Source organism: Stigmatopora nigra, chromosome 11, assembly GCF_051989575.1.
Source record: "Stigmatopora nigra isolate UIUO_SnigA chromosome 11, RoL_Snig_1.1, whole genome shotgun sequence".
Classification (NCBI taxonomy): Eukaryota; Metazoa; Chordata; class Actinopteri; order Syngnathiformes; family Syngnathidae; genus Stigmatopora; species Stigmatopora nigra.
The window spans coordinates 12,314,529-12,331,584 of record NC_135518.1 but is presented as its reverse complement, the minus strand read 5'-3'; the positions used below and the strand labels follow the sequence as shown (position 1 = coordinate 12,331,584).

General features: G+C 45.1%; 2 protein-coding genes across 3 annotated transcripts; both read right to left on the bottom strand.

Moving 5' to 3' along the window:
* Positions 1–313: 313 nt before the first annotated feature.
* On the bottom strand, positions 314–4,014 carry fzd5 (frizzled class receptor 5). Of its 2 annotated transcripts, XR_013327909.1 has the most exons (3): positions 3,851–4,014; positions 1,172–1,247; positions 314–711 (listed from the first exon to the last, which is right to left on the bottom strand). XR_013327909.1 is itself a non-coding variant. In XM_077728584.1 (2 exons), the coding sequence occupies exon 2, from the start codon at positions 3,620–3,622 to the stop codon at positions 1,889–1,891; it is 1,734 nt and encodes a 577-aa protein (XP_077584710.1). In that variant the 5' UTR covers positions 3,623–3,628; positions 3,851–4,014; the 3' UTR covers positions 1,264–1,888. The 2 variants fall into 2 exon arrangements, 1 of the variants encoding a protein (XP_077584710.1); XM_077728584.1 differs by lacking the exons at positions 314–711; positions 1,172–1,247 and adding an exon at positions 1,264–3,628.
* A 1,170-nt stretch (positions 4,015–5,184) lies between these two features.
* plekhm3 (pleckstrin homology domain containing, family M, member 3) lies at positions 5,185–16,413 on the bottom strand. The gene is made up of 8 exons (XM_077728701.1): positions 16,347–16,413; positions 15,128–15,620; positions 12,332–13,258; positions 10,473–10,618; positions 10,225–10,418; positions 9,539–9,602; positions 7,011–7,168; positions 5,185–6,579 (listed from the first exon to the last, which is right to left on the bottom strand). Exons 2-8 carry the CDS (start codon positions 15,558–15,560, stop codon positions 6,423–6,425), a joined length of 2,079 nt encoding a protein of 692 aa, XP_077584827.1. The 5' UTR covers positions 15,561–15,620; positions 16,347–16,413; the 3' UTR covers positions 5,185–6,422.
* Positions 16,414–17,056: the final 643 nt, after the last annotated feature.

Genomic DNA, 17,056 nt, shown 5'->3' with positions numbered 1-17,056 from the left:
ATAAATAAAAGGTATACAGAGTGGGGATTTGTACACGCAACCTCAGATCTTAGAAGCCGAAGTAGTTTGCAGTTTCAATAAAATAAAATAAAATTGACATGGTTTTGGGCCCGAAAAAAATAAATAAAAGGTATACAGAGCAGGGAATTGAACACGCAACCTCAGATCTTAGAGGCCAAAGCCCTAACCACTCAGCCACCAGAGCTGCTGTAGTTTTACCTCCAAAAAAATAACACTTGACATGACTTTACCCACCAGTACATGATATTAGATGTTTTGAGTAGCACCATCTATAGTTTCACCAAGAGAAAACTTATGAAGTTTGCCACAAAAATACTTATAAGTAAAGATTGAGTGAGGGCTTGGTGTATATTGTGGCTCAGACTACTTCTCACGAGGTTAAGTGAGAAAACATAAGAGTGATGAGTCTCCCATCCAAATAGTAACCATGCACAACCCTGCTTTACTTAAGGCATTTGTCAGGGTAGTATGCCACAAGCCCAATATGGACACGATAGTTTACATTTTGAGTAGCAGTTATAATTTTCAAAAGCAAACTGACCTGTTTAGTGCAGCTTTTTCATTGAGTTTGGCCCATACACATAAGATGTTCCCAAATGTTTGACTTCTTCTCATTGGCCAATATCTTGGAGACAGTGGAGCAGGTTTGTGCATAGCCCCAAAATGCCTTTTGGAACAGCATTTCTTCCCCTGAAAAGATTGACAAAAATGCCAAACATTACATACACAAACTTGAAACATTTCTACACAAACTGTGAAAATGTGAGCTCATTGCAACTAAAATTGTTAAAATGATTAGCCTACGAAATGGGGTCAAACAGCCTGTACTTTACGTGGCAGCAATACGCTTCTTTACAAAAGGCATTTGGTTAAAAACGAGAGGAATACGTGTATTAACTATTGGTGCACATGGACATTAATCTGACTACTGAAATGATATCCAGCTCAGTATTGTGTCACCGCCACCAGTGGAAAAGAAGGCAGGTAGAGCTACGGAATGGACGCTACAGCAAAATGCATAAAAACTAACGTTGGTTTTGCTTACTATGTAGGCTACTTACTAGCTGTGAAATGTGTCCTTTTTAAAAATGGAAAAGACCCGTTTGCACACGGAGTATTTTCAAAATAAACACTAATCATGTATACTCACGGCCTCTGCTTTGGCGTTTCCTTGCTACATTTGACAAGCAAATACTGCACATTTTCTTCCATTTCGGTGACTTGGGCTGCAAGTAGAAAAAGGGACAAGTGGACAGACGGGATGTCGGGATGTAAACTGGATTTCAAGTGGGTGGCGGGTCACAGTAGCACACGAAAAATGGAAAGAACTTAAGTCTTTTTTGGACTAAAAGTTGTCACATTTTATAAACAAGAAAACAAGGAGACAAAGGGTGACAAGTAATCATAGTGAAGGCAATTTGGAGTAATGAATTAACTTAGCAAGATTGTTTTGGGAATGCTAATCAAAAGTACAATTTCAAATTAAGATATCTTTTGAAAAATGCACATTTTGCAACATTGTGGAGTCTACATCAACATGATCTAAGTATCAATACTTACTAGATGATTCATTTAACTGTTTTTGTAAACTGTAAAAATATAGTGCAAATGACAAAACATTTAACAAACCTGACCGTTGAAGTTAACGTCGAAATTAAAGAAGGGGAAAAAAACCAAGTCACATAACTAATAAGCACCAATGTTGAGCAGTTCCCGTTGTTACCCGCAGAGGGCGCAAAGGTGTACATGTTCACACTTGATGACCAAATGGATAATCCTGTCTTCTGTTATTTACATTAATAAATAAAGTTTAGGACGTCAAACTCGCCCAAAAGTTCCAGATCTTCAGTTTTAAGGACTTGGCGTGTCATATATGCGATGGCGCTTTGTGGTACATTCCCGGGATGGCCCCCAATAGAGCGGCGTCGGGGTAGATGGGTGGGGGCGCCGTGGCCACGGCCGCCGCCGCCACCTTGTAGGGCCACCAGGGGCAGCAGCGCGCCAGGAACCTGCGCCAGGTTTCCAGGGTCTTCCCGGACCAGATCCAGACCCCCGAGGTGATGCCCGCCACCAAGCACATGAAGTACTTGAGCATGAAAACGGCGTAGTCGGGTCCGCCGCCCAGCTGCTGGCGCTCGGCGGCGCAAGAGCAGGCCAGCGCCCGTTCCCAGTCGGGGCGCCGGTGCTGCTCGTAGAACAGGCAGGCCACCACCACGGCGGCGGGCACCGTGTACAGCACCCCGAAGAGCCCGATGCGGATCATCAGCCGCTCCAGCTTGTCCGTCTTGGTGCCGCCTTGCTTGATGATGCTGCGGATGCGGAAGAGCGACACAAAGCCGGCCAGCAGGAAGAAGGATCCGGCCGCCAGGTAGACCACCGAGGGCGCCAGGACCAAGCCCCGCAGGTTCTCCAGGCTCTGGTTGCCCACGTAGCAAATGCCGGCCACCGGGTCGCCGTCAGCCGCGCCCAAAGCCAGGACCAAGATGGTCTTGACGGCGGGGAGCAGCCAAGCGGCCAGGTGGAAGTAGCGGCAGTGGCCGGCGATGGCCTCGCCGCCCCACTTCATGCCGGCCGCCAGGAACCAGGTAAAGGACAGGACTACCCACCAGATAGAGCCTGCCATGCCGAAGAAGTAGACCAGCAGGAAGACCAACGTGCACAGGGCGGGGCCACCTGTGTCGTAGAGGATGTGCGAGGGGTCGGCGCCGCCCGGTGCACAGGCCACGCGCTCGTGGCCGGCCGCCAGCCGGATGAGGTAGCCTAGCGACACGAAGAGGTAGCAGGCGGCCAGGAAGATGATAGGTCGCTCGGGGTACTTGAAGCGTTGAACATCCAGGAGGAAGGTGGCCACTGTAGCCAGGGTGGAGATGAAGCACAGCCCCGCCCACAGCCCCACCCACAGGCCGGTGAAGGCTCGCTCGTCTTCTGAGAAGTACGCCTGGTGGCAAGGCTGGGCGCAGTTGGGGAGGGGTCCCGTCCGAACACGTCCGTACAGGGGGTGCGACTCCCGCTTGATGGGGACTAAGGGGTCACGGCAACGGCACTCGCCCTTGGGTGGGGGCGGCAGAGGAGGGACGGCGGCCGCTGCTCTGGGACGATGCTTGGGCGTGGCCTTCGCCAAGGCCGGCGGCGGTGGTGGAGGGGGTGACGGCGTGCCGGCCTCGCTGCCGTTGTGGTCCATGCAGAGGGTATCACCGCCCAGTCGGGGGAGGCGCTCGCAGCTCATCCGTTCGGGCCACTCGAAGCCGTACTGGCTCATGAGCGGCGAGCAACCGCGCTTGGCGCGTTCGCAGACCGAGCGGCATGGGGGCAGCGGCTTGCGGTAGTCCGGCAGGCAGATGGGCGTGTACATGCTGCACAGGAAGAAGAGCAGGTCCGGGGAGCAGCGGATTCGAACCAGGGGCCAGAACTGGTGCACCTCCAGGCCCACCTCTTCTTGGGTGTCGTGGTTGAACTGGTTGGGGGTGTAGGTCAGGTTGTAGCCGATGCCGCGACACATGGGTACTGTCAGGGGTTCGCACGAGATCTCCTTGGATGCCGCCCCCACCCGAGATCCGCTCTGGACCAGCAAGACCAGAAGGATCCTCACGGCGGACTCCATTTGAACCTAAAGTTTTTGAAAAATAAACCTTGAAGAAGGCTTGGAAGCCAAACTAAAGTGCTCCTGCAGTCTTGGGCTTTTCCATTTCATAGTAGAACAGGAAAAAAAGATTGAAATTTAAGGCGATGTCTCTATAATTGATTAATAATCCATGTGCGGAGTGCACTTCCACCTGCTGCAGAATCCTCGAAGAAGAGGAAATAAATGCAAAAAGTCAAATAAACTCACCAAAAGGTCGAAAAATCCAACGGATCTCGCGTGCCGTCGTCTTTGCACCCTTTAAGAAGTTGTCGCTGGTTAGAAAAAAAATAAAAAGTAACGTTTTGCAAGGCAAAAGTTGATTTTGTTGCTCATTTAGCGACTCGGCGTGCAAGTCTCATCCCATCAGGTGCGGAGGGTGGAACAGACTGAATTACTCAACCTTCGCCTCCTGTGAGCCTGTCCGTTGCTTTCAAGGACCCTCGGAAATCACAGCACCGCTCGCCGACGTTTGAACCAATCAGGCGACTGACTTCGTTTAAATGAGTCCTGTGTAAGCTTCATGAGAAAGAAGTAACAACAGGTCTCTAAAGTCCATATGAATTAAACATTTATAGCAAGTACTGACTTTTGAATGCATTTGAACGCATCACCCCTTGGTTTAAATGTGTTTGAAAGCGTGCCTCAAGAACATTGACAATATAAGAAGGGCATTTCCTGACGATTCTTGAACGCATCAGTTAATATCTGACCGTCATGATGAATGAGTGTCAAGGCAGTCGGTTAAGCTTGTAAAAAAAGGCGTGCAATCAAAACAAAATTAGCAGATTGTGATTCATTTGGAGAGGGGGGAACATTTTGAGCATTGATTTGACATTTTCAATAAAAATGTAATGACAATATCATAAGAATTGGCGTTGATGTGCTTCAATGTATGTCAAAGGGTCCAAAGGTTAACTTGGGTGACTGAAGGTTTAGGGGTACTACTTGGTCCTTTTTGCACATTGGACTTGAAATAAAATCTATGTATTTCAAGTCCAATGTGCAAAGACACAAAAAATGCAGACTTGCAAGAACACATTCATAAACCAGACTTGAAAACAAAAAAATAGGTTTAGAAAAAGCAACACATACACAAAATCAGACACACACGTTGCACATAGACACATTGAAAGCCACTTTCTCCCACAAACACACACTGGCATTGTGGTAATTCTTCCCCCTTCCTTAAAGTGTCTTTTGTTTTGATTTGCACTGGCATGTGGAGGTCTCCCTCCCCAAGTGTGGGGGTCTCTCTCTCGGGCCCTAAATGAGGGGCCGGGGTCCGCGGGCCAGTGGAGCGGGACAAAAGCGGCGCTGCGCCGGCTACACTTGCCGCTTTGTGGTCCGGCTCGTCAGCACTAATTGGCCCGGACAATTAAGGCGGCCATTGGACGAGTCTCCGCGGACACGCTAGCTGACCCCCATGCTAACTGCCGTTTCAGTATTTCCCGTGGCGACTGATTTGGACGTCATTTGCCGTCAATTGTGGCTAATGAGATACCAGATGAACCTGAATGCCTCACTAAAGACAACAAAAAAAGGAATGGATGACCTTTTATTGGCTGCCAGCAAAAGTGAAAGAAGCAAAAAATAAACCACATGAAAAGTGCAGATTTCAATGAAATTGGAGTGGTTGGGTTTTGAATAACACACATACATAAACCTATTTGCTGGTAATGTAAACAAAGTAAAGCAGGATTCAACAGTGTTTTTCCCTTCACTGGATGGCAAAAATCTTTTCAAAATAAATTAAAAATACATGTACATTATGTTCATAACACAATAGATTTTGTCCCTTCATTGAAATGCAAATAATAAGTTAAGCGAGTTTTAACGTCACTGGTTGGTGACACCTGAACGCACCGGCATTGACGCTAATTGCTAATGGCTAATAGCTAAGAGCGCTATTGAAATGAGCCCGATGACAAATGGTTACGTTTTTGTTCAAATCAAACGCTAAGTATTTTTTTTAAGTAAGTATAGCCTTTTTAACGTAGTAGACTATATTAGGACATGAAATGTGATTGGGAACGTTAACATTTAAAAGTATGGACAACATTTTAAGCTGGAAAAACAACAACTAGTGATCAAATACTGTATTAAATGTTCATTTACACACACTAGTTGTCTTTTTTTTGGGGGTGTCAAAAGTTATTTACATTTTCTTTTCCAATTCATGACAATTCTACAACTATTCCATATTATTTTTAGAAATATTTTTTTGTCATGACTAATATTTTTTGTTGTCTTTTAAGTTTGTTTTTTCTCCAAAAAATTAGATTTCAATTCAATTGATGGAAAATAATTTATATATTTATACTTTTGGTAGGTGATGTTCCTATAGGAATATAAGAAAATCATTTCAGAAAAGAAAAACTAGTACAAGAACGGAGCTTCAAAAGTGAAAAAAGTGCCAATAAGCTAAGCGCTAGCTGCGCTAGCACAATCCCAATTCCTCGTTAGCACGTTTGTGGCTATACCCGTCTACTTCTCGACTTTACCCCCCGAATGAAATGGCTCACTAGCGAATACAAACGGTAGTTGTTGCTCTGTAACATTAAGGGGAAAAAAATCCCGTACAATTTTAACGTAAGCTGTGCCGTTGTTGTAAAAACGTGTCTTAACACCCGTTTAGCACCAGGCTAGCTAGAAAATGGCGGTTAGGGGGACGAAGGGCCGCTCACTTCCGATGACTCGGCATTTTTTTTCCAACGACGGTTACCTTTTTTGACCTTGTAAAAAGTCCTTGTTGGCCTGGTTGGGATCATTGTGGGTTGTGTCAGGCGTCCCGGAAGGGCAAGTGAGGGTCGTCGTCATCGGGCGACCAGAAGGACAACGGCCGTTGGACGCGGTGGAGTTCGCGACGGACACAGCGAGGACATGGTTGACACTTTTGGCGACACTCGCTGTGGAAGACGGCGTCGCAGCCAGTGCATCTGCCAAGAAAAAATGACATCATCTTCAAACAAGGCTTAATAAATATGAGTGCTTGCCAATTCATTAGCATTACTAATTTGCTTATTTTTGGGGTTATTTGACATTTTCAAATTTAAAAAGAGCCCAAATGCTGTAAATATTCCTTTAAAACCATCTAGTACCTATTTTTGGTGACCTAAAGTGATTTTGTATTAATTTGTAGTTTTCTTTAACACATTTTAATGCAAAAGGCTAAATTTCCATGTTTCATATATTTAAAAACAAAGATATTTTTGACCTAAAATTTGTCCAAATAGTCTTTATCTCAAATATTATATATAAATGTAAGTTGTGTAATATAACAATATAATAAATTTCATCTGTAAATGACCAGATTAGTAAACGTAATCTGTGATTAAACGCCTGCTGTCAATGAATTACAAAGAGCAACCTGGTGGTGGCGCCGTCCTGGAAGGGGTAGATGACGTGTCCGCTGTGGCACAGTTCACAGATGAATCCTTTTTGGCGACATAGCGAGCACGCCAGAACGTGCGCGCTGGCAAATTTGATGACTTTGGACAGGAATGGCGCCAGCTGCCCGTCAATCACCTGCGAACAGAAGAGGGCACAGAATTAAACACGTTGGCAATTTCCACCAAATCATTACAGCACATGTAATGTCAGCCTCACACTTTTAGGACCAAGGGTTCGATCCCGGGTGCTTGTGTGGGTTTTCCCACATCCCGAAAACATGCATTGTAGGCTAGCTGGATTGGATTGGATGCAAATGGCGCAAAAAGCACCCAAAAAGACACTTATTGGATCCGTGCAAAGTGTTCCTAATTGATGGAACATTGACAGCGAATGTTTGCGGTGGTCGCCCCCCTTTGTGGGCTCCCCCCACCGCCCGTGTTGACGAATGGCTGTCGTGATGCGTGCTGACAGGCTCCCTAATGAACGGCGGGCCTCTAATTGGGCCGCGAGGAAAGCGTGCGCGCACACAAACAAGCGTATGCGACAACCCAGCACAACCTCAGAAACATTTATGCTATAAAATTCAAATCCCAGATTAAAAATCTTACTCTAAAAGATACAAAAACTTCATTATCGCTTAATTGGGGCTTGGAATTTAGCAAACCTGTGGCTCGGGGGCCCAAATTTAGCCCACTATGTTATTGGGTGGGTCCCACAAAAACTAATTTATTTTTTCATTCAATCATTTTCTGTACTGCCTATCCTTACAAGGGTGCCGGAGTCTAGTATGATAGCCAACTACGGACACCCTGAATTGGTGGCCAGACAATAACAAGGCACAAGAACAGGACTGAGACAATTTAGAGTATCCAACTAGCTAGCCTAGCATGAGCGTTTTTGGGATATGGAAGGAAACCAGAGTACCTAGAGAAAACCCACGCAAGCCCCAGGCTAATAAGCCCACTCCAACACAGTGAGGACCCATCTGGGATCAAACCCTCGACCTTGGAACTGCAAGGCCGAAGCGCTAACCACTCGCACATGTAGTTAAGTTAGCTTACGAATCCGTGTCCTTCTTATAATGAAAACAATCTATTTACAAAAGGTGTCTTTGTGTTTAGGAAGTACATAGAGTTAACAATTGTGGTAACAACCTATTAACCTTTGTATCTTGGGAACATTCAGGGATTGTCCACATACACACACACATGCACACTCATGTGCACACACACACACTGGAGTCCAAGCTTGTCCTCCTTACCGCACGCAGAGTCTTTGTATTCTCAAAGCGGACGTTAAACAGCTGCTCGTCAAAAACCCGCACGCAGGCAAGCTAAAGATATGCTAGTCAAATACGTCGATTAATAAGATATAACATAATTTGGGTTATTTCAAATGAATTTATAATCTGAGGATTTTCAAACAAAAATCAACGCACCCTTGATGTATACTTTCTAAATATAATTTTGCACAATTATTCCCAATAAACGGTCAAAAAGAAAAAATAATATACCTTTAAAAGGAGTGTAAATTAGACAAAATATGCTAAAAAATGTAATTTACCCTGCAAAATACCTTCCAAAAGTGATCTCCAAATAAAAAATTGACTATTTTTATAAAACCTTTTTCAATGACTAATTTACCTGTGAAAAACATTTTTGGACATAATAATAAAAAAGATGACCCAGAATTGGGTGGTGATGAGCTAAGATGCTAAGTTGCTAACATGTGTGTGAGAGCGAAGGCAGGCATGTCACGCTTTGTTTTCCCGCCTGTTGCTTCTCAATGAGAGCAATTAGCCGAGCAGTGTGGGAGTGGAGGAGGAGGTGGTTGGGGAGGGGGGCAGCGGGCGAGGGGGTGCGGGGCTCTTTCACCGTGAGAGCGGGCCAGTGGGGGAGCCCCCCCATCAGAACAGAAAAGAAGGGCAGGGTGCAACATAATCACTAACAAAAGAACTTTTCACTCATTTGTAGACGCTTTTCCTATAACCAACCCCCCCAAAAATCCCCCCCAAGCCTCCGCAGACCCACAAATCAGCCCTCAATTTACCTCCACTTCAAGGCTGCCACATTGGCTTCATTCGCACGCACACACACACAAACATATTCGCTAAAAGTTAGCATCTTTAACTGTAATGAGAACGCTTAGCATTGTGCTTTTCATTTTATGCCTTTTATGAAAAATTAGCATTTATGGCAAAAGACAGCCCATCCATTTTAACTGGGAGGGTTTGGCAGTAGTACACTAGCGTATGGCTTTTTGGAAGTACTGCATGAATGAATACAAATGGCATTTCAAAATAAATGTATTTTTTTTTATTCCTAAAATCAATAAAAATGAGACATTTATTCCTTTTTTAGATTTTTTTTACATCCAATTATTATTTAATTTTCTATATTTTTCTCTGCCCTTAACCTTTTTTTATGCAGGATTCTCCAATTTGTGCTTTTATTTTGAATTTTTAACTTTATTTTAATTAATACTACGTGGCTTTTGTGTGTTTACCTGTTGGAGGTCGGCAATGGAGTAGAGGTGAATGTGTTGCAGCAAATATTCTCGCGGGGAAATTCTGTGGAGGAAGGGAAGACAAATGAACACAGGTGCCTCATTCGTCCTTGTCACCGTGTTTAAACGGGGATTTGCTTCGATGGCCGCGTGGGCGGAGCGCGTTCAAACGGACAAAAACTAAGGCCGGGAAGTCGTTTGGGTGCGTGGAAAATAAACATTTCAAAAGAAGGGCCAAATAAATCAATGGAAGTGCCGCTTTGTACACGTTTTTCTAATTTTCCTAAAAACTTAAAATAATAATAATAAGTTTGAACTTTAAGTAGTATAAAAAAAAGGCCAAAAGGTGGAAATGAATGGACATGGGTCAGAATTCTGGTAAAAAAAATAGGAATTAAAAGGATGTGGAATGATTACAGGATATATTGAAGTTGAAAGTCATAAAATAGGGACTTTTTTTGTTTAAAAAAATGAATTTCAATGCATCATAGCATTGAAATAATGTAAATAAAGATTTGAAATACATCTGAAAAAAAAATCCTAAATTTGCCATTAAAAGAACTGTAGAAATCAACAATTTTGTTATTTTCTGAAGAAAATCAAGACTATTTTTAGCTAAAACTGACACCGACTAAACCACTACTTTGAGCGATGAACTGGCAAACGCATGTCAAGTGTGGGCGTACCTCCGGCGCAAATCTTCGGCCACGGTGGCGCGGCAGCTGAACAGGTAGGCGCGTAGCGACTGCAGCTGTTGACGCAAGCGCAGCACGGCACTGAGCGCCTCGCAGTGCTCATACAGCCCCCCATTGAGCTGCTGGACGTCCAGCAAGGGCTCCTCGTACACAAACTCCAAAAACTCCTTGGCCTGCTTGGACACCTAATGGACAAGTGGCTTTAGTCGGGGCTCCATTCTAACGAGTTTGGGCCTCACCTTGTGCTTACTCGTGTCCCAGTTGTGAAGGAGACGGGCCGGGATCAGGAAACTGTTGTCCTGGTGGCATTTGATGCAGTAATACCAGCCGCTGTAGTGGCAAACTTTGGCTTTGCCTCGTGAGGCGCCCACTGGACGTTGACAGCCTGTGAATAGCACAAAAATAGTTAGCGGTTTAGCATCATAAGTGAAGGATTTGGGTAAATAGGGGGGAAAAAACAGTTGAGTGTCTACTTGTTGATGAAAATTTGTCGTGGCGGGCTGAATTTTTTTAAACAAACCTGCAGACCGGCCAACCATATTTCAGGTTAGTATGGATTAAAATTTGGCGTGGCGGGCTAAATTTTCCCAAACAAGCCTGCAAAAGGCCGACTTTCCAAGACTTTTTGGCAATGACTCATTGACAAATTTCCTAACTCTACGTGAAAAGGCACCAAAACATATCTACCAAATCTCAGGTTTGTAAATCCAACTTTGAACGACATTGCCCCCCCCCCCAAAAAAAACCCACCCGCGCCGCCACGCTTCGGGTTGTAGTCACAACACAAGAACCCGGTGGAAAAAATAAATCCGTCCCTCTGATCATTTTGATGGCTTTGTCCCATTTCCACCCAAATACCAGACACGCGCACACCCATACAAACCCACAGGTGCGGCGTATCAAAAGCCGCGACGACTTGAAAAATATGAAGACCAGATTAGCATCAGCAACCACAAGACCACACTTTGTTGTGTGTTGTATGGAGGTGTTCCGTCTACCTGTTAGGAATTGGTTGTTCATAGCTGAAGTCTCAAAAACATGCATGTTTATGAACGTAAATGCTAAATTGATTGGACAATGTGGCTAGGCTAAGCTAAGCTACCACTTTCTTTGAACATATTTACTTTCCCGCTTTTGACAACGATGTTCCCTACAAAATGAATCGTTTAAGTGTCGACCATCTTGAGAGTGTCGCCCTTTTGCTAATTGTCGCTTAAGTTCCTGTGGAATTGTGGCTAAAGCTCTTGGCGGTTTCCGCCAGCGCTCTCTGATCTTTTATGGCCGGGACGAAAAAGATGAATGGGAATTCAAACGTGGCTGAAAAGGTCTACCGATTGGACCTAGGCCTGCCGCGGTGCCGGGGACGAGGGGGTGGGGTGGGGGGCTATCCGGTGGGGGCCGGGGCTTCACTTTGACCTGAGAGAGACCAATGCACGGTGGTGGGAGACGGCGTGAGGGCTGACGGTGGGCTTTCATCTGCTCGCCGCGGGTCTGGACCTGTACGCCTCTAAGAGGACGCAATGTGTGTGTGTGTTTTAAAATGGAGCTTTGATGTCATTTTTTTTTCAGACTGACAAAACACTCAAGCTTCAGTGACGGGTGAACGCTAAAAAAAAAAGGACGTGTGTGATTCTTCCACAATGAAAGCCAAAGCCGGGGTAGGAAATGAAATGCTGAATTTGAGGTTACCTTGAAAAATCTGATGTTAAATTATGTCATAAAATGAATTTGGTAGGATAGTGAGAAAATGGGCAATTTTTTAGTAAATGGTAGTTTTCTTCCAATATCAATAACAATTTAAGTGAAATATAGACATGCCTAAAGTAGTTAAGTGAGAAAAGACCAATAAAACAAATAATAAATGAAAAGTTATACGGCGGCTCGGTGGAAAAGTGGTTGACGTATTGGCCTTGTGGTTCTGTGACCGTGGGTTCGATCCCAAGTGGCTCCTCACTGTGGAAAATGCATGTTGAATTGAATTGAGAGCTTTATTGTTCCCCCTGGGCTTGCATGGGTTTTCCCCAGGTATTCCACTTTCCTCCCACATCCGCAAAACATGCATGCTAAGCTAATGGATGATGCTAAATAGCCTACTGACCTGCACAAGTGAATCCCTGAGCGGTGAGTCCTTTCTCCACAGCGACGCAGGTGAGAAGACTGAGGAAGCTGGTGGTGACCGACTGCCGTTTGGCCCTCTGGTCCCTCTGCCTCCTCTCCCTGGACCTCATCGGCACTCCCTGCAGCAAGGGGGCGCCGCACTCCTCCCGGGCGGGTCTCCGGGCACCTGCCGCCGCCCCCCTCAGGGCCTCCGTCCACTCCTTAGCCCGGGCTACGCTCGGGGCTCGGAGTCTCAGGGTGTCGGTGGCGAACGCCGCTTGGAAGCGCTCCCCCCGATCGGGGGCTTCGGGGTCCGGCTGGACGCCCAAGCAGGAGGCTAGCGGGTATTGGCGGACGGGGCGCCATGCTGGAGCGCGGCCTTCGGTGGGGAAGGCTTGCAAGGTGGTCCCGGTCAGGACAAAAGTGAAGGCTCGCCATTGGTTGCGGTCCAGGAGTTGGTCCAAGAGCCCCGATTTGAGGACGTCTTGGCAGTGCTGGTTGAAGAGGGGCAACGTGGTGGGCCTAGTGGGCGGGGCTTCATTTTCTTCCGGGAAACTGACCGTCTTCTCTGACTTCTGCCTGGCGGGCCGCGCCGCCTGCACCTTCTCCCACAGGAGTCGCCGCCACTCGCCAGCCTCCCACTGGGTGGCGGCCCTCAGTTGGACCCGCGTGCTGTTGTTGAAGAAGACGGCCTGTAGGGAGCGCTGGTCTGCCGGCTGTCCGGGAGCGGGCGCCGCCACGCCCTGGCAGTGCGATAGAGAGTAGGCGGTGCCCAGTTGGCGGTTGGCACTGCTGTCCAAGGTGTAGAGGCGGAGCTCGCAGGGCGTCAGCTCCACGTGGCACTGGCTCCAGCGCCCCCGCGGGCCTTCGCGGTACTCCATTTCGGCCTGCTTCAATATCAGGCTGCTACTGATGCTTCCTTTTTCGCCTGGATGGGATTGGAAAACAAATTTGTGTCAAAAAGTAAGCCTTCACTTGAGTTTTTTTTTGGTATTCATCAATATAATAATACTTAGAGATACTTTACTGAGATATTAGATTGCAACGTTGGATTTTTGTGGGCCAGAATAATGTTTAATTTTTTTTTAAAACATTTTCTATCATAGTTTGCCATGGCAGGGTCCATTTTTCAAACACTTTCCCATTGATTGCAATGGAAACAAGCTTGCGTCTTTGTATTAGCGTATCCATAAATCAAGCAAAGTCGAACTGCACTCATTTATTTAAAAAGAAAAATAAGCCCAAAATGCAAATTCTACTTTCATTCTAATGACAAAAATGGGACTTTGTTTCCCCGGCTCAAGAAATGGATCAGAGCCAGTAAAAATGACCTCATCGATCTTATCACAACATATTTGTCAGTGTGTTAACCAAGCTTTTATAAATATGCAAATGAGAAGTAGCCGAATGGCCGCCGTCACGCTCCGGAGCTCCGAGAGGGGAAAAATGTCGCCGCCCATTAGACTGGACGACGCTTGAGTGATAAACTACCTCGGATGCTAATTTGCTAACAGTAAAACAGATTTATGTGACCTCTTGTTCATGCTGACTACTTAACTATGTCGACTACTACTTATTTGTTATGGTGACTACTAGTTATTTATTATGTTGACCACTTATTAATTGATTGTTTGTTTTTGTTGTTGTTATTTGTGCCTTTTCATGCTTATTTATGATGTTTACTTCTTATTATGTGGAATATTTATTAATTTATTCGTTATTTTTGGGTTTTTTATTTATTAGTTGAGGATTTATTTGTATTTTTGTTTGTTATTTGTGCAGTTACTGTTATTTATTGAGAATTTATTTGTCTGTCAGTTTGTTTGTTGTTGTTATTTATGCACTTTATGCTAAAGCTATTAATCTCATTATGCTTCTAAAATAATAATAAAGGCATTCAATTCTAAGTCAAAAATTCAATTCAAATTATCCCCTTTCAGGAGTTTAAATAAAAACGTATTGTTGCGGTGGAAGGGCCGCTAAATTAACATCACTGACATAATGCTAATTTGCTAGCTAACAGTTAAATAGATTTAATATGGTTACAGAGAGTTTTAGCCTAGCGGGGGATTTAAATGAAAACATATCCCTTCTTGTTAAATTGACATCATTGAAAGGTCGCCAAGGAAAGGCCCGAATGAGGATACGAGACGTACGCTGTGGTAATGCTAACCAGCGGTTGCTAATGGGGAAAGCAAACAGGCTTTGTCCCCGCTGCACTTTTCAGGCCAAATGGCCCGCTATCTTTTCACATGTATGCTAATGCGCCGTAATCCCGCCCGTGTCAGGAGGCGCTTTAATTAGCTTCCCGCGCGCTCGCCTCATTTGAGTCCATTTGCCGACGGGATTACCGGCTATTATCCCGCACACCCCGAGACCTCCACAGTGTGTCTGGGCGCGTGCACGTATGTGTGTGTGTCATTTAAGTTCACCATCATTTTCTACCATTACGACAACAAGGATCTAAAAAAATCTTTCAAAATTCAAGATTACATTTATTTTGGGTTTGGTTTTGGGAGAAGGTTCCAATGTGTTTTTTGGCATGAGATTTGTTTTTCTTTAATGTATGTTCATATATAAATGTATAGTATAAAATGTTCTCTTCCAAAATCCTTGTACTTTTGTATTATTTTATCATTCCCAGCCACTGAAATTTGCAGTCAATTAGCTCTTAAACTAAAAACGTCATGTGCCGCCAACAACTTTACTCACTTAATTTTTCTACCTCACTTCAAATAGTTTTAACAATTACTTATTTATGTGTATACCTTATGGTGATAGTGTAAATTGCACTGACCTTCCACATGTTGGTTAAGTATAGTGTTCTTCAAAGTGTCCACAGCAGGGAGCCCATTGTCAGTATAGGCCGCCGCCCGGTAGTTGACATCCGACCTGGACCTGTTGTGTCCCTTCTTGAAGGCGGCATTGGATGCCCCGTCCTTGCCGTGCGCCAGCAAGTCATTGGTGGATCGCGCCCGGCTCCTCTTGCCGCCGTGCCTCAGGCCCGCCGCGCTCAAGCTGTCGGCCCAAGCCAACCCAAGCGGGCCCACTTCGGGCCGCCGACCGCTCAGGAGCCCCCGCACGCCCCCAGAGGCCAATTTGACCACTGCGGCGGCTGCTTCAGTCACCTTTTCGGAATGTAGCATGACTCCCTGGGCGGCGAAGTCCTCGGTGGCTTCCAGAGCCGGGCTGATGTTGCCCACCGCGTCCGACGGCCTCGGGTCCTCCATCTGTCTAGTGGAGACGTCCCGACATTTTCCACAGGCAGGCCGGGAACCTTGCGTGGTGATCTAAGAAGGGCAGAAGGGGGAAGATTAAATGGGAAGTGCAAGGGGAAATATTGTAGCTTTGTGGTTTTTCATAGCTAGGTGGATGTGAGTCAGAGTTGAGCTAAATTTTTAGCATCCTTCCACTTGTGTGCTCTTTTTGCCTCGGGGTCGGTCTGATTGATTTTTCTGCTGGGATCAGCCTCTTTGTCTCCTTGTATGAATTATTGAAAACGCCATTAGCGCATCGCAGGTCACACCCGGACAAACTTTTTTTTTTACATTAAATATTTGCATAGAAAATAGGATATACAGTATTTTGTGTACAATTATTTGTTTTTCACTAGTATTTGTCAATTTTTAGAAGAGAAAAATAGACGCATCTGTGCTCTGTAAACAGGACAGAGGTGACGTCACGGTCAGCCTCCCATGATGCTCGGCTAAGGGAAGCTAGCTTCTCAAAACGCCCCGATGTAGCTAAATAGTTACATTTAAAGTTATTCAATTACAAATTCATCAACCTTGTTTAATCAAAAAGGCTCAATATCTTTATTCTGGAATGTAACGCGAGGCAGGCTAATGAGTCGGGAGCTAACGACTTGGCTTTCTATCCATCCTCGAACTATTTATGCTAAAATTGACCAATTTCATGCAACGTAAACGTTCGCTATGAGATATTTTTAACGGTTTTGGGGTTGTTTTGAAAGCATCAGTATTGGCAGAACAAAAAGTAGATGAACGGGGACTCACCTTTGATGTTTACCATCTAGTCATTTGAAAGCCTTCCCTCTGAATAAAATGTCCGGGTGGAAACTAGAAGCGGAACTTATTTATGTTCGACCTTGGAAAGCCTTTTATTGTTATTTTATGGGCATGCTTTTAACGGTCATTTAATATGAATGAGTTTAAATAGCCATACGTTAAAGATACAATTTAATATTTTAGAGTAGGAATGAAGAATATATCGATTTATTTCTTACAGCTATGAATTTCCAATTTCTAAAGTACTTTTTGATCAGAAACATTTTACATTAAGCAAAAAACTAACATTTTCCTAAAATGTTGTTATCCTTTTTCCCTAAAAAAAATATTTTTGAAAAAACTAAGCATTTTGCATAAAAACAAAATGTTTTTTTTTACATGGCCATTTTCCCTTCAGATATATTTGTTTTCCTTTGTGCCATTGAGTGCTTCCCCTCTGAATGAGCCTGCATAATCTCTTCATTCTCCTGATGACAAAATGATGATGGCATTGAATACGCTTTCATCTGTCACGGGGTTCGCGCGACCCCCTCTCGGCTTGACAAGCGCCGCTCTGACCCCAAGAGCGGGCGCGGTGCACAAAGAGGGCCCGCCATTCGAGTGGTGGGCTCCGTCTCCGTGGAAACACGACACGTGGGTGTCTGCTCGCTTTTCCAACCTCAGCCTCAAAGCAGAAAACCCGTATGGGTTTGTTTTGA

Excerpts from the sequence above, each read along its gene's own strand:
- fzd5 (XM_077728584.1), bottom strand. The coding sequence starts at position 3,622 with ATGGAGTCCGCCGTGAGGATCCTTCTGGTCTTGCTGGTCCAGAGCGGA.
- plekhm3 (XM_077728701.1), bottom strand. The coding sequence starts at position 15,560 with ATGGAGGACCCGAGGCCGTCGGACGCGGTGGGCAACATCAGCCCGGCT. Across the intron at positions 9,603-10,224 it reads GCCGAAGATTTGCGCCGGAG|AATTTCCCCGCGAGAATATT; the intron begins GTACGCCCACAC and ends CTTCCTCCACAG. Across the intron at positions 6,580-7,010 it reads CAGGACGGCGCCACCACCAG|ATGCACTGGCTGCGACGCCG; the intron begins GTTGCTCTTTGT and ends TTTTCTTGGCAG.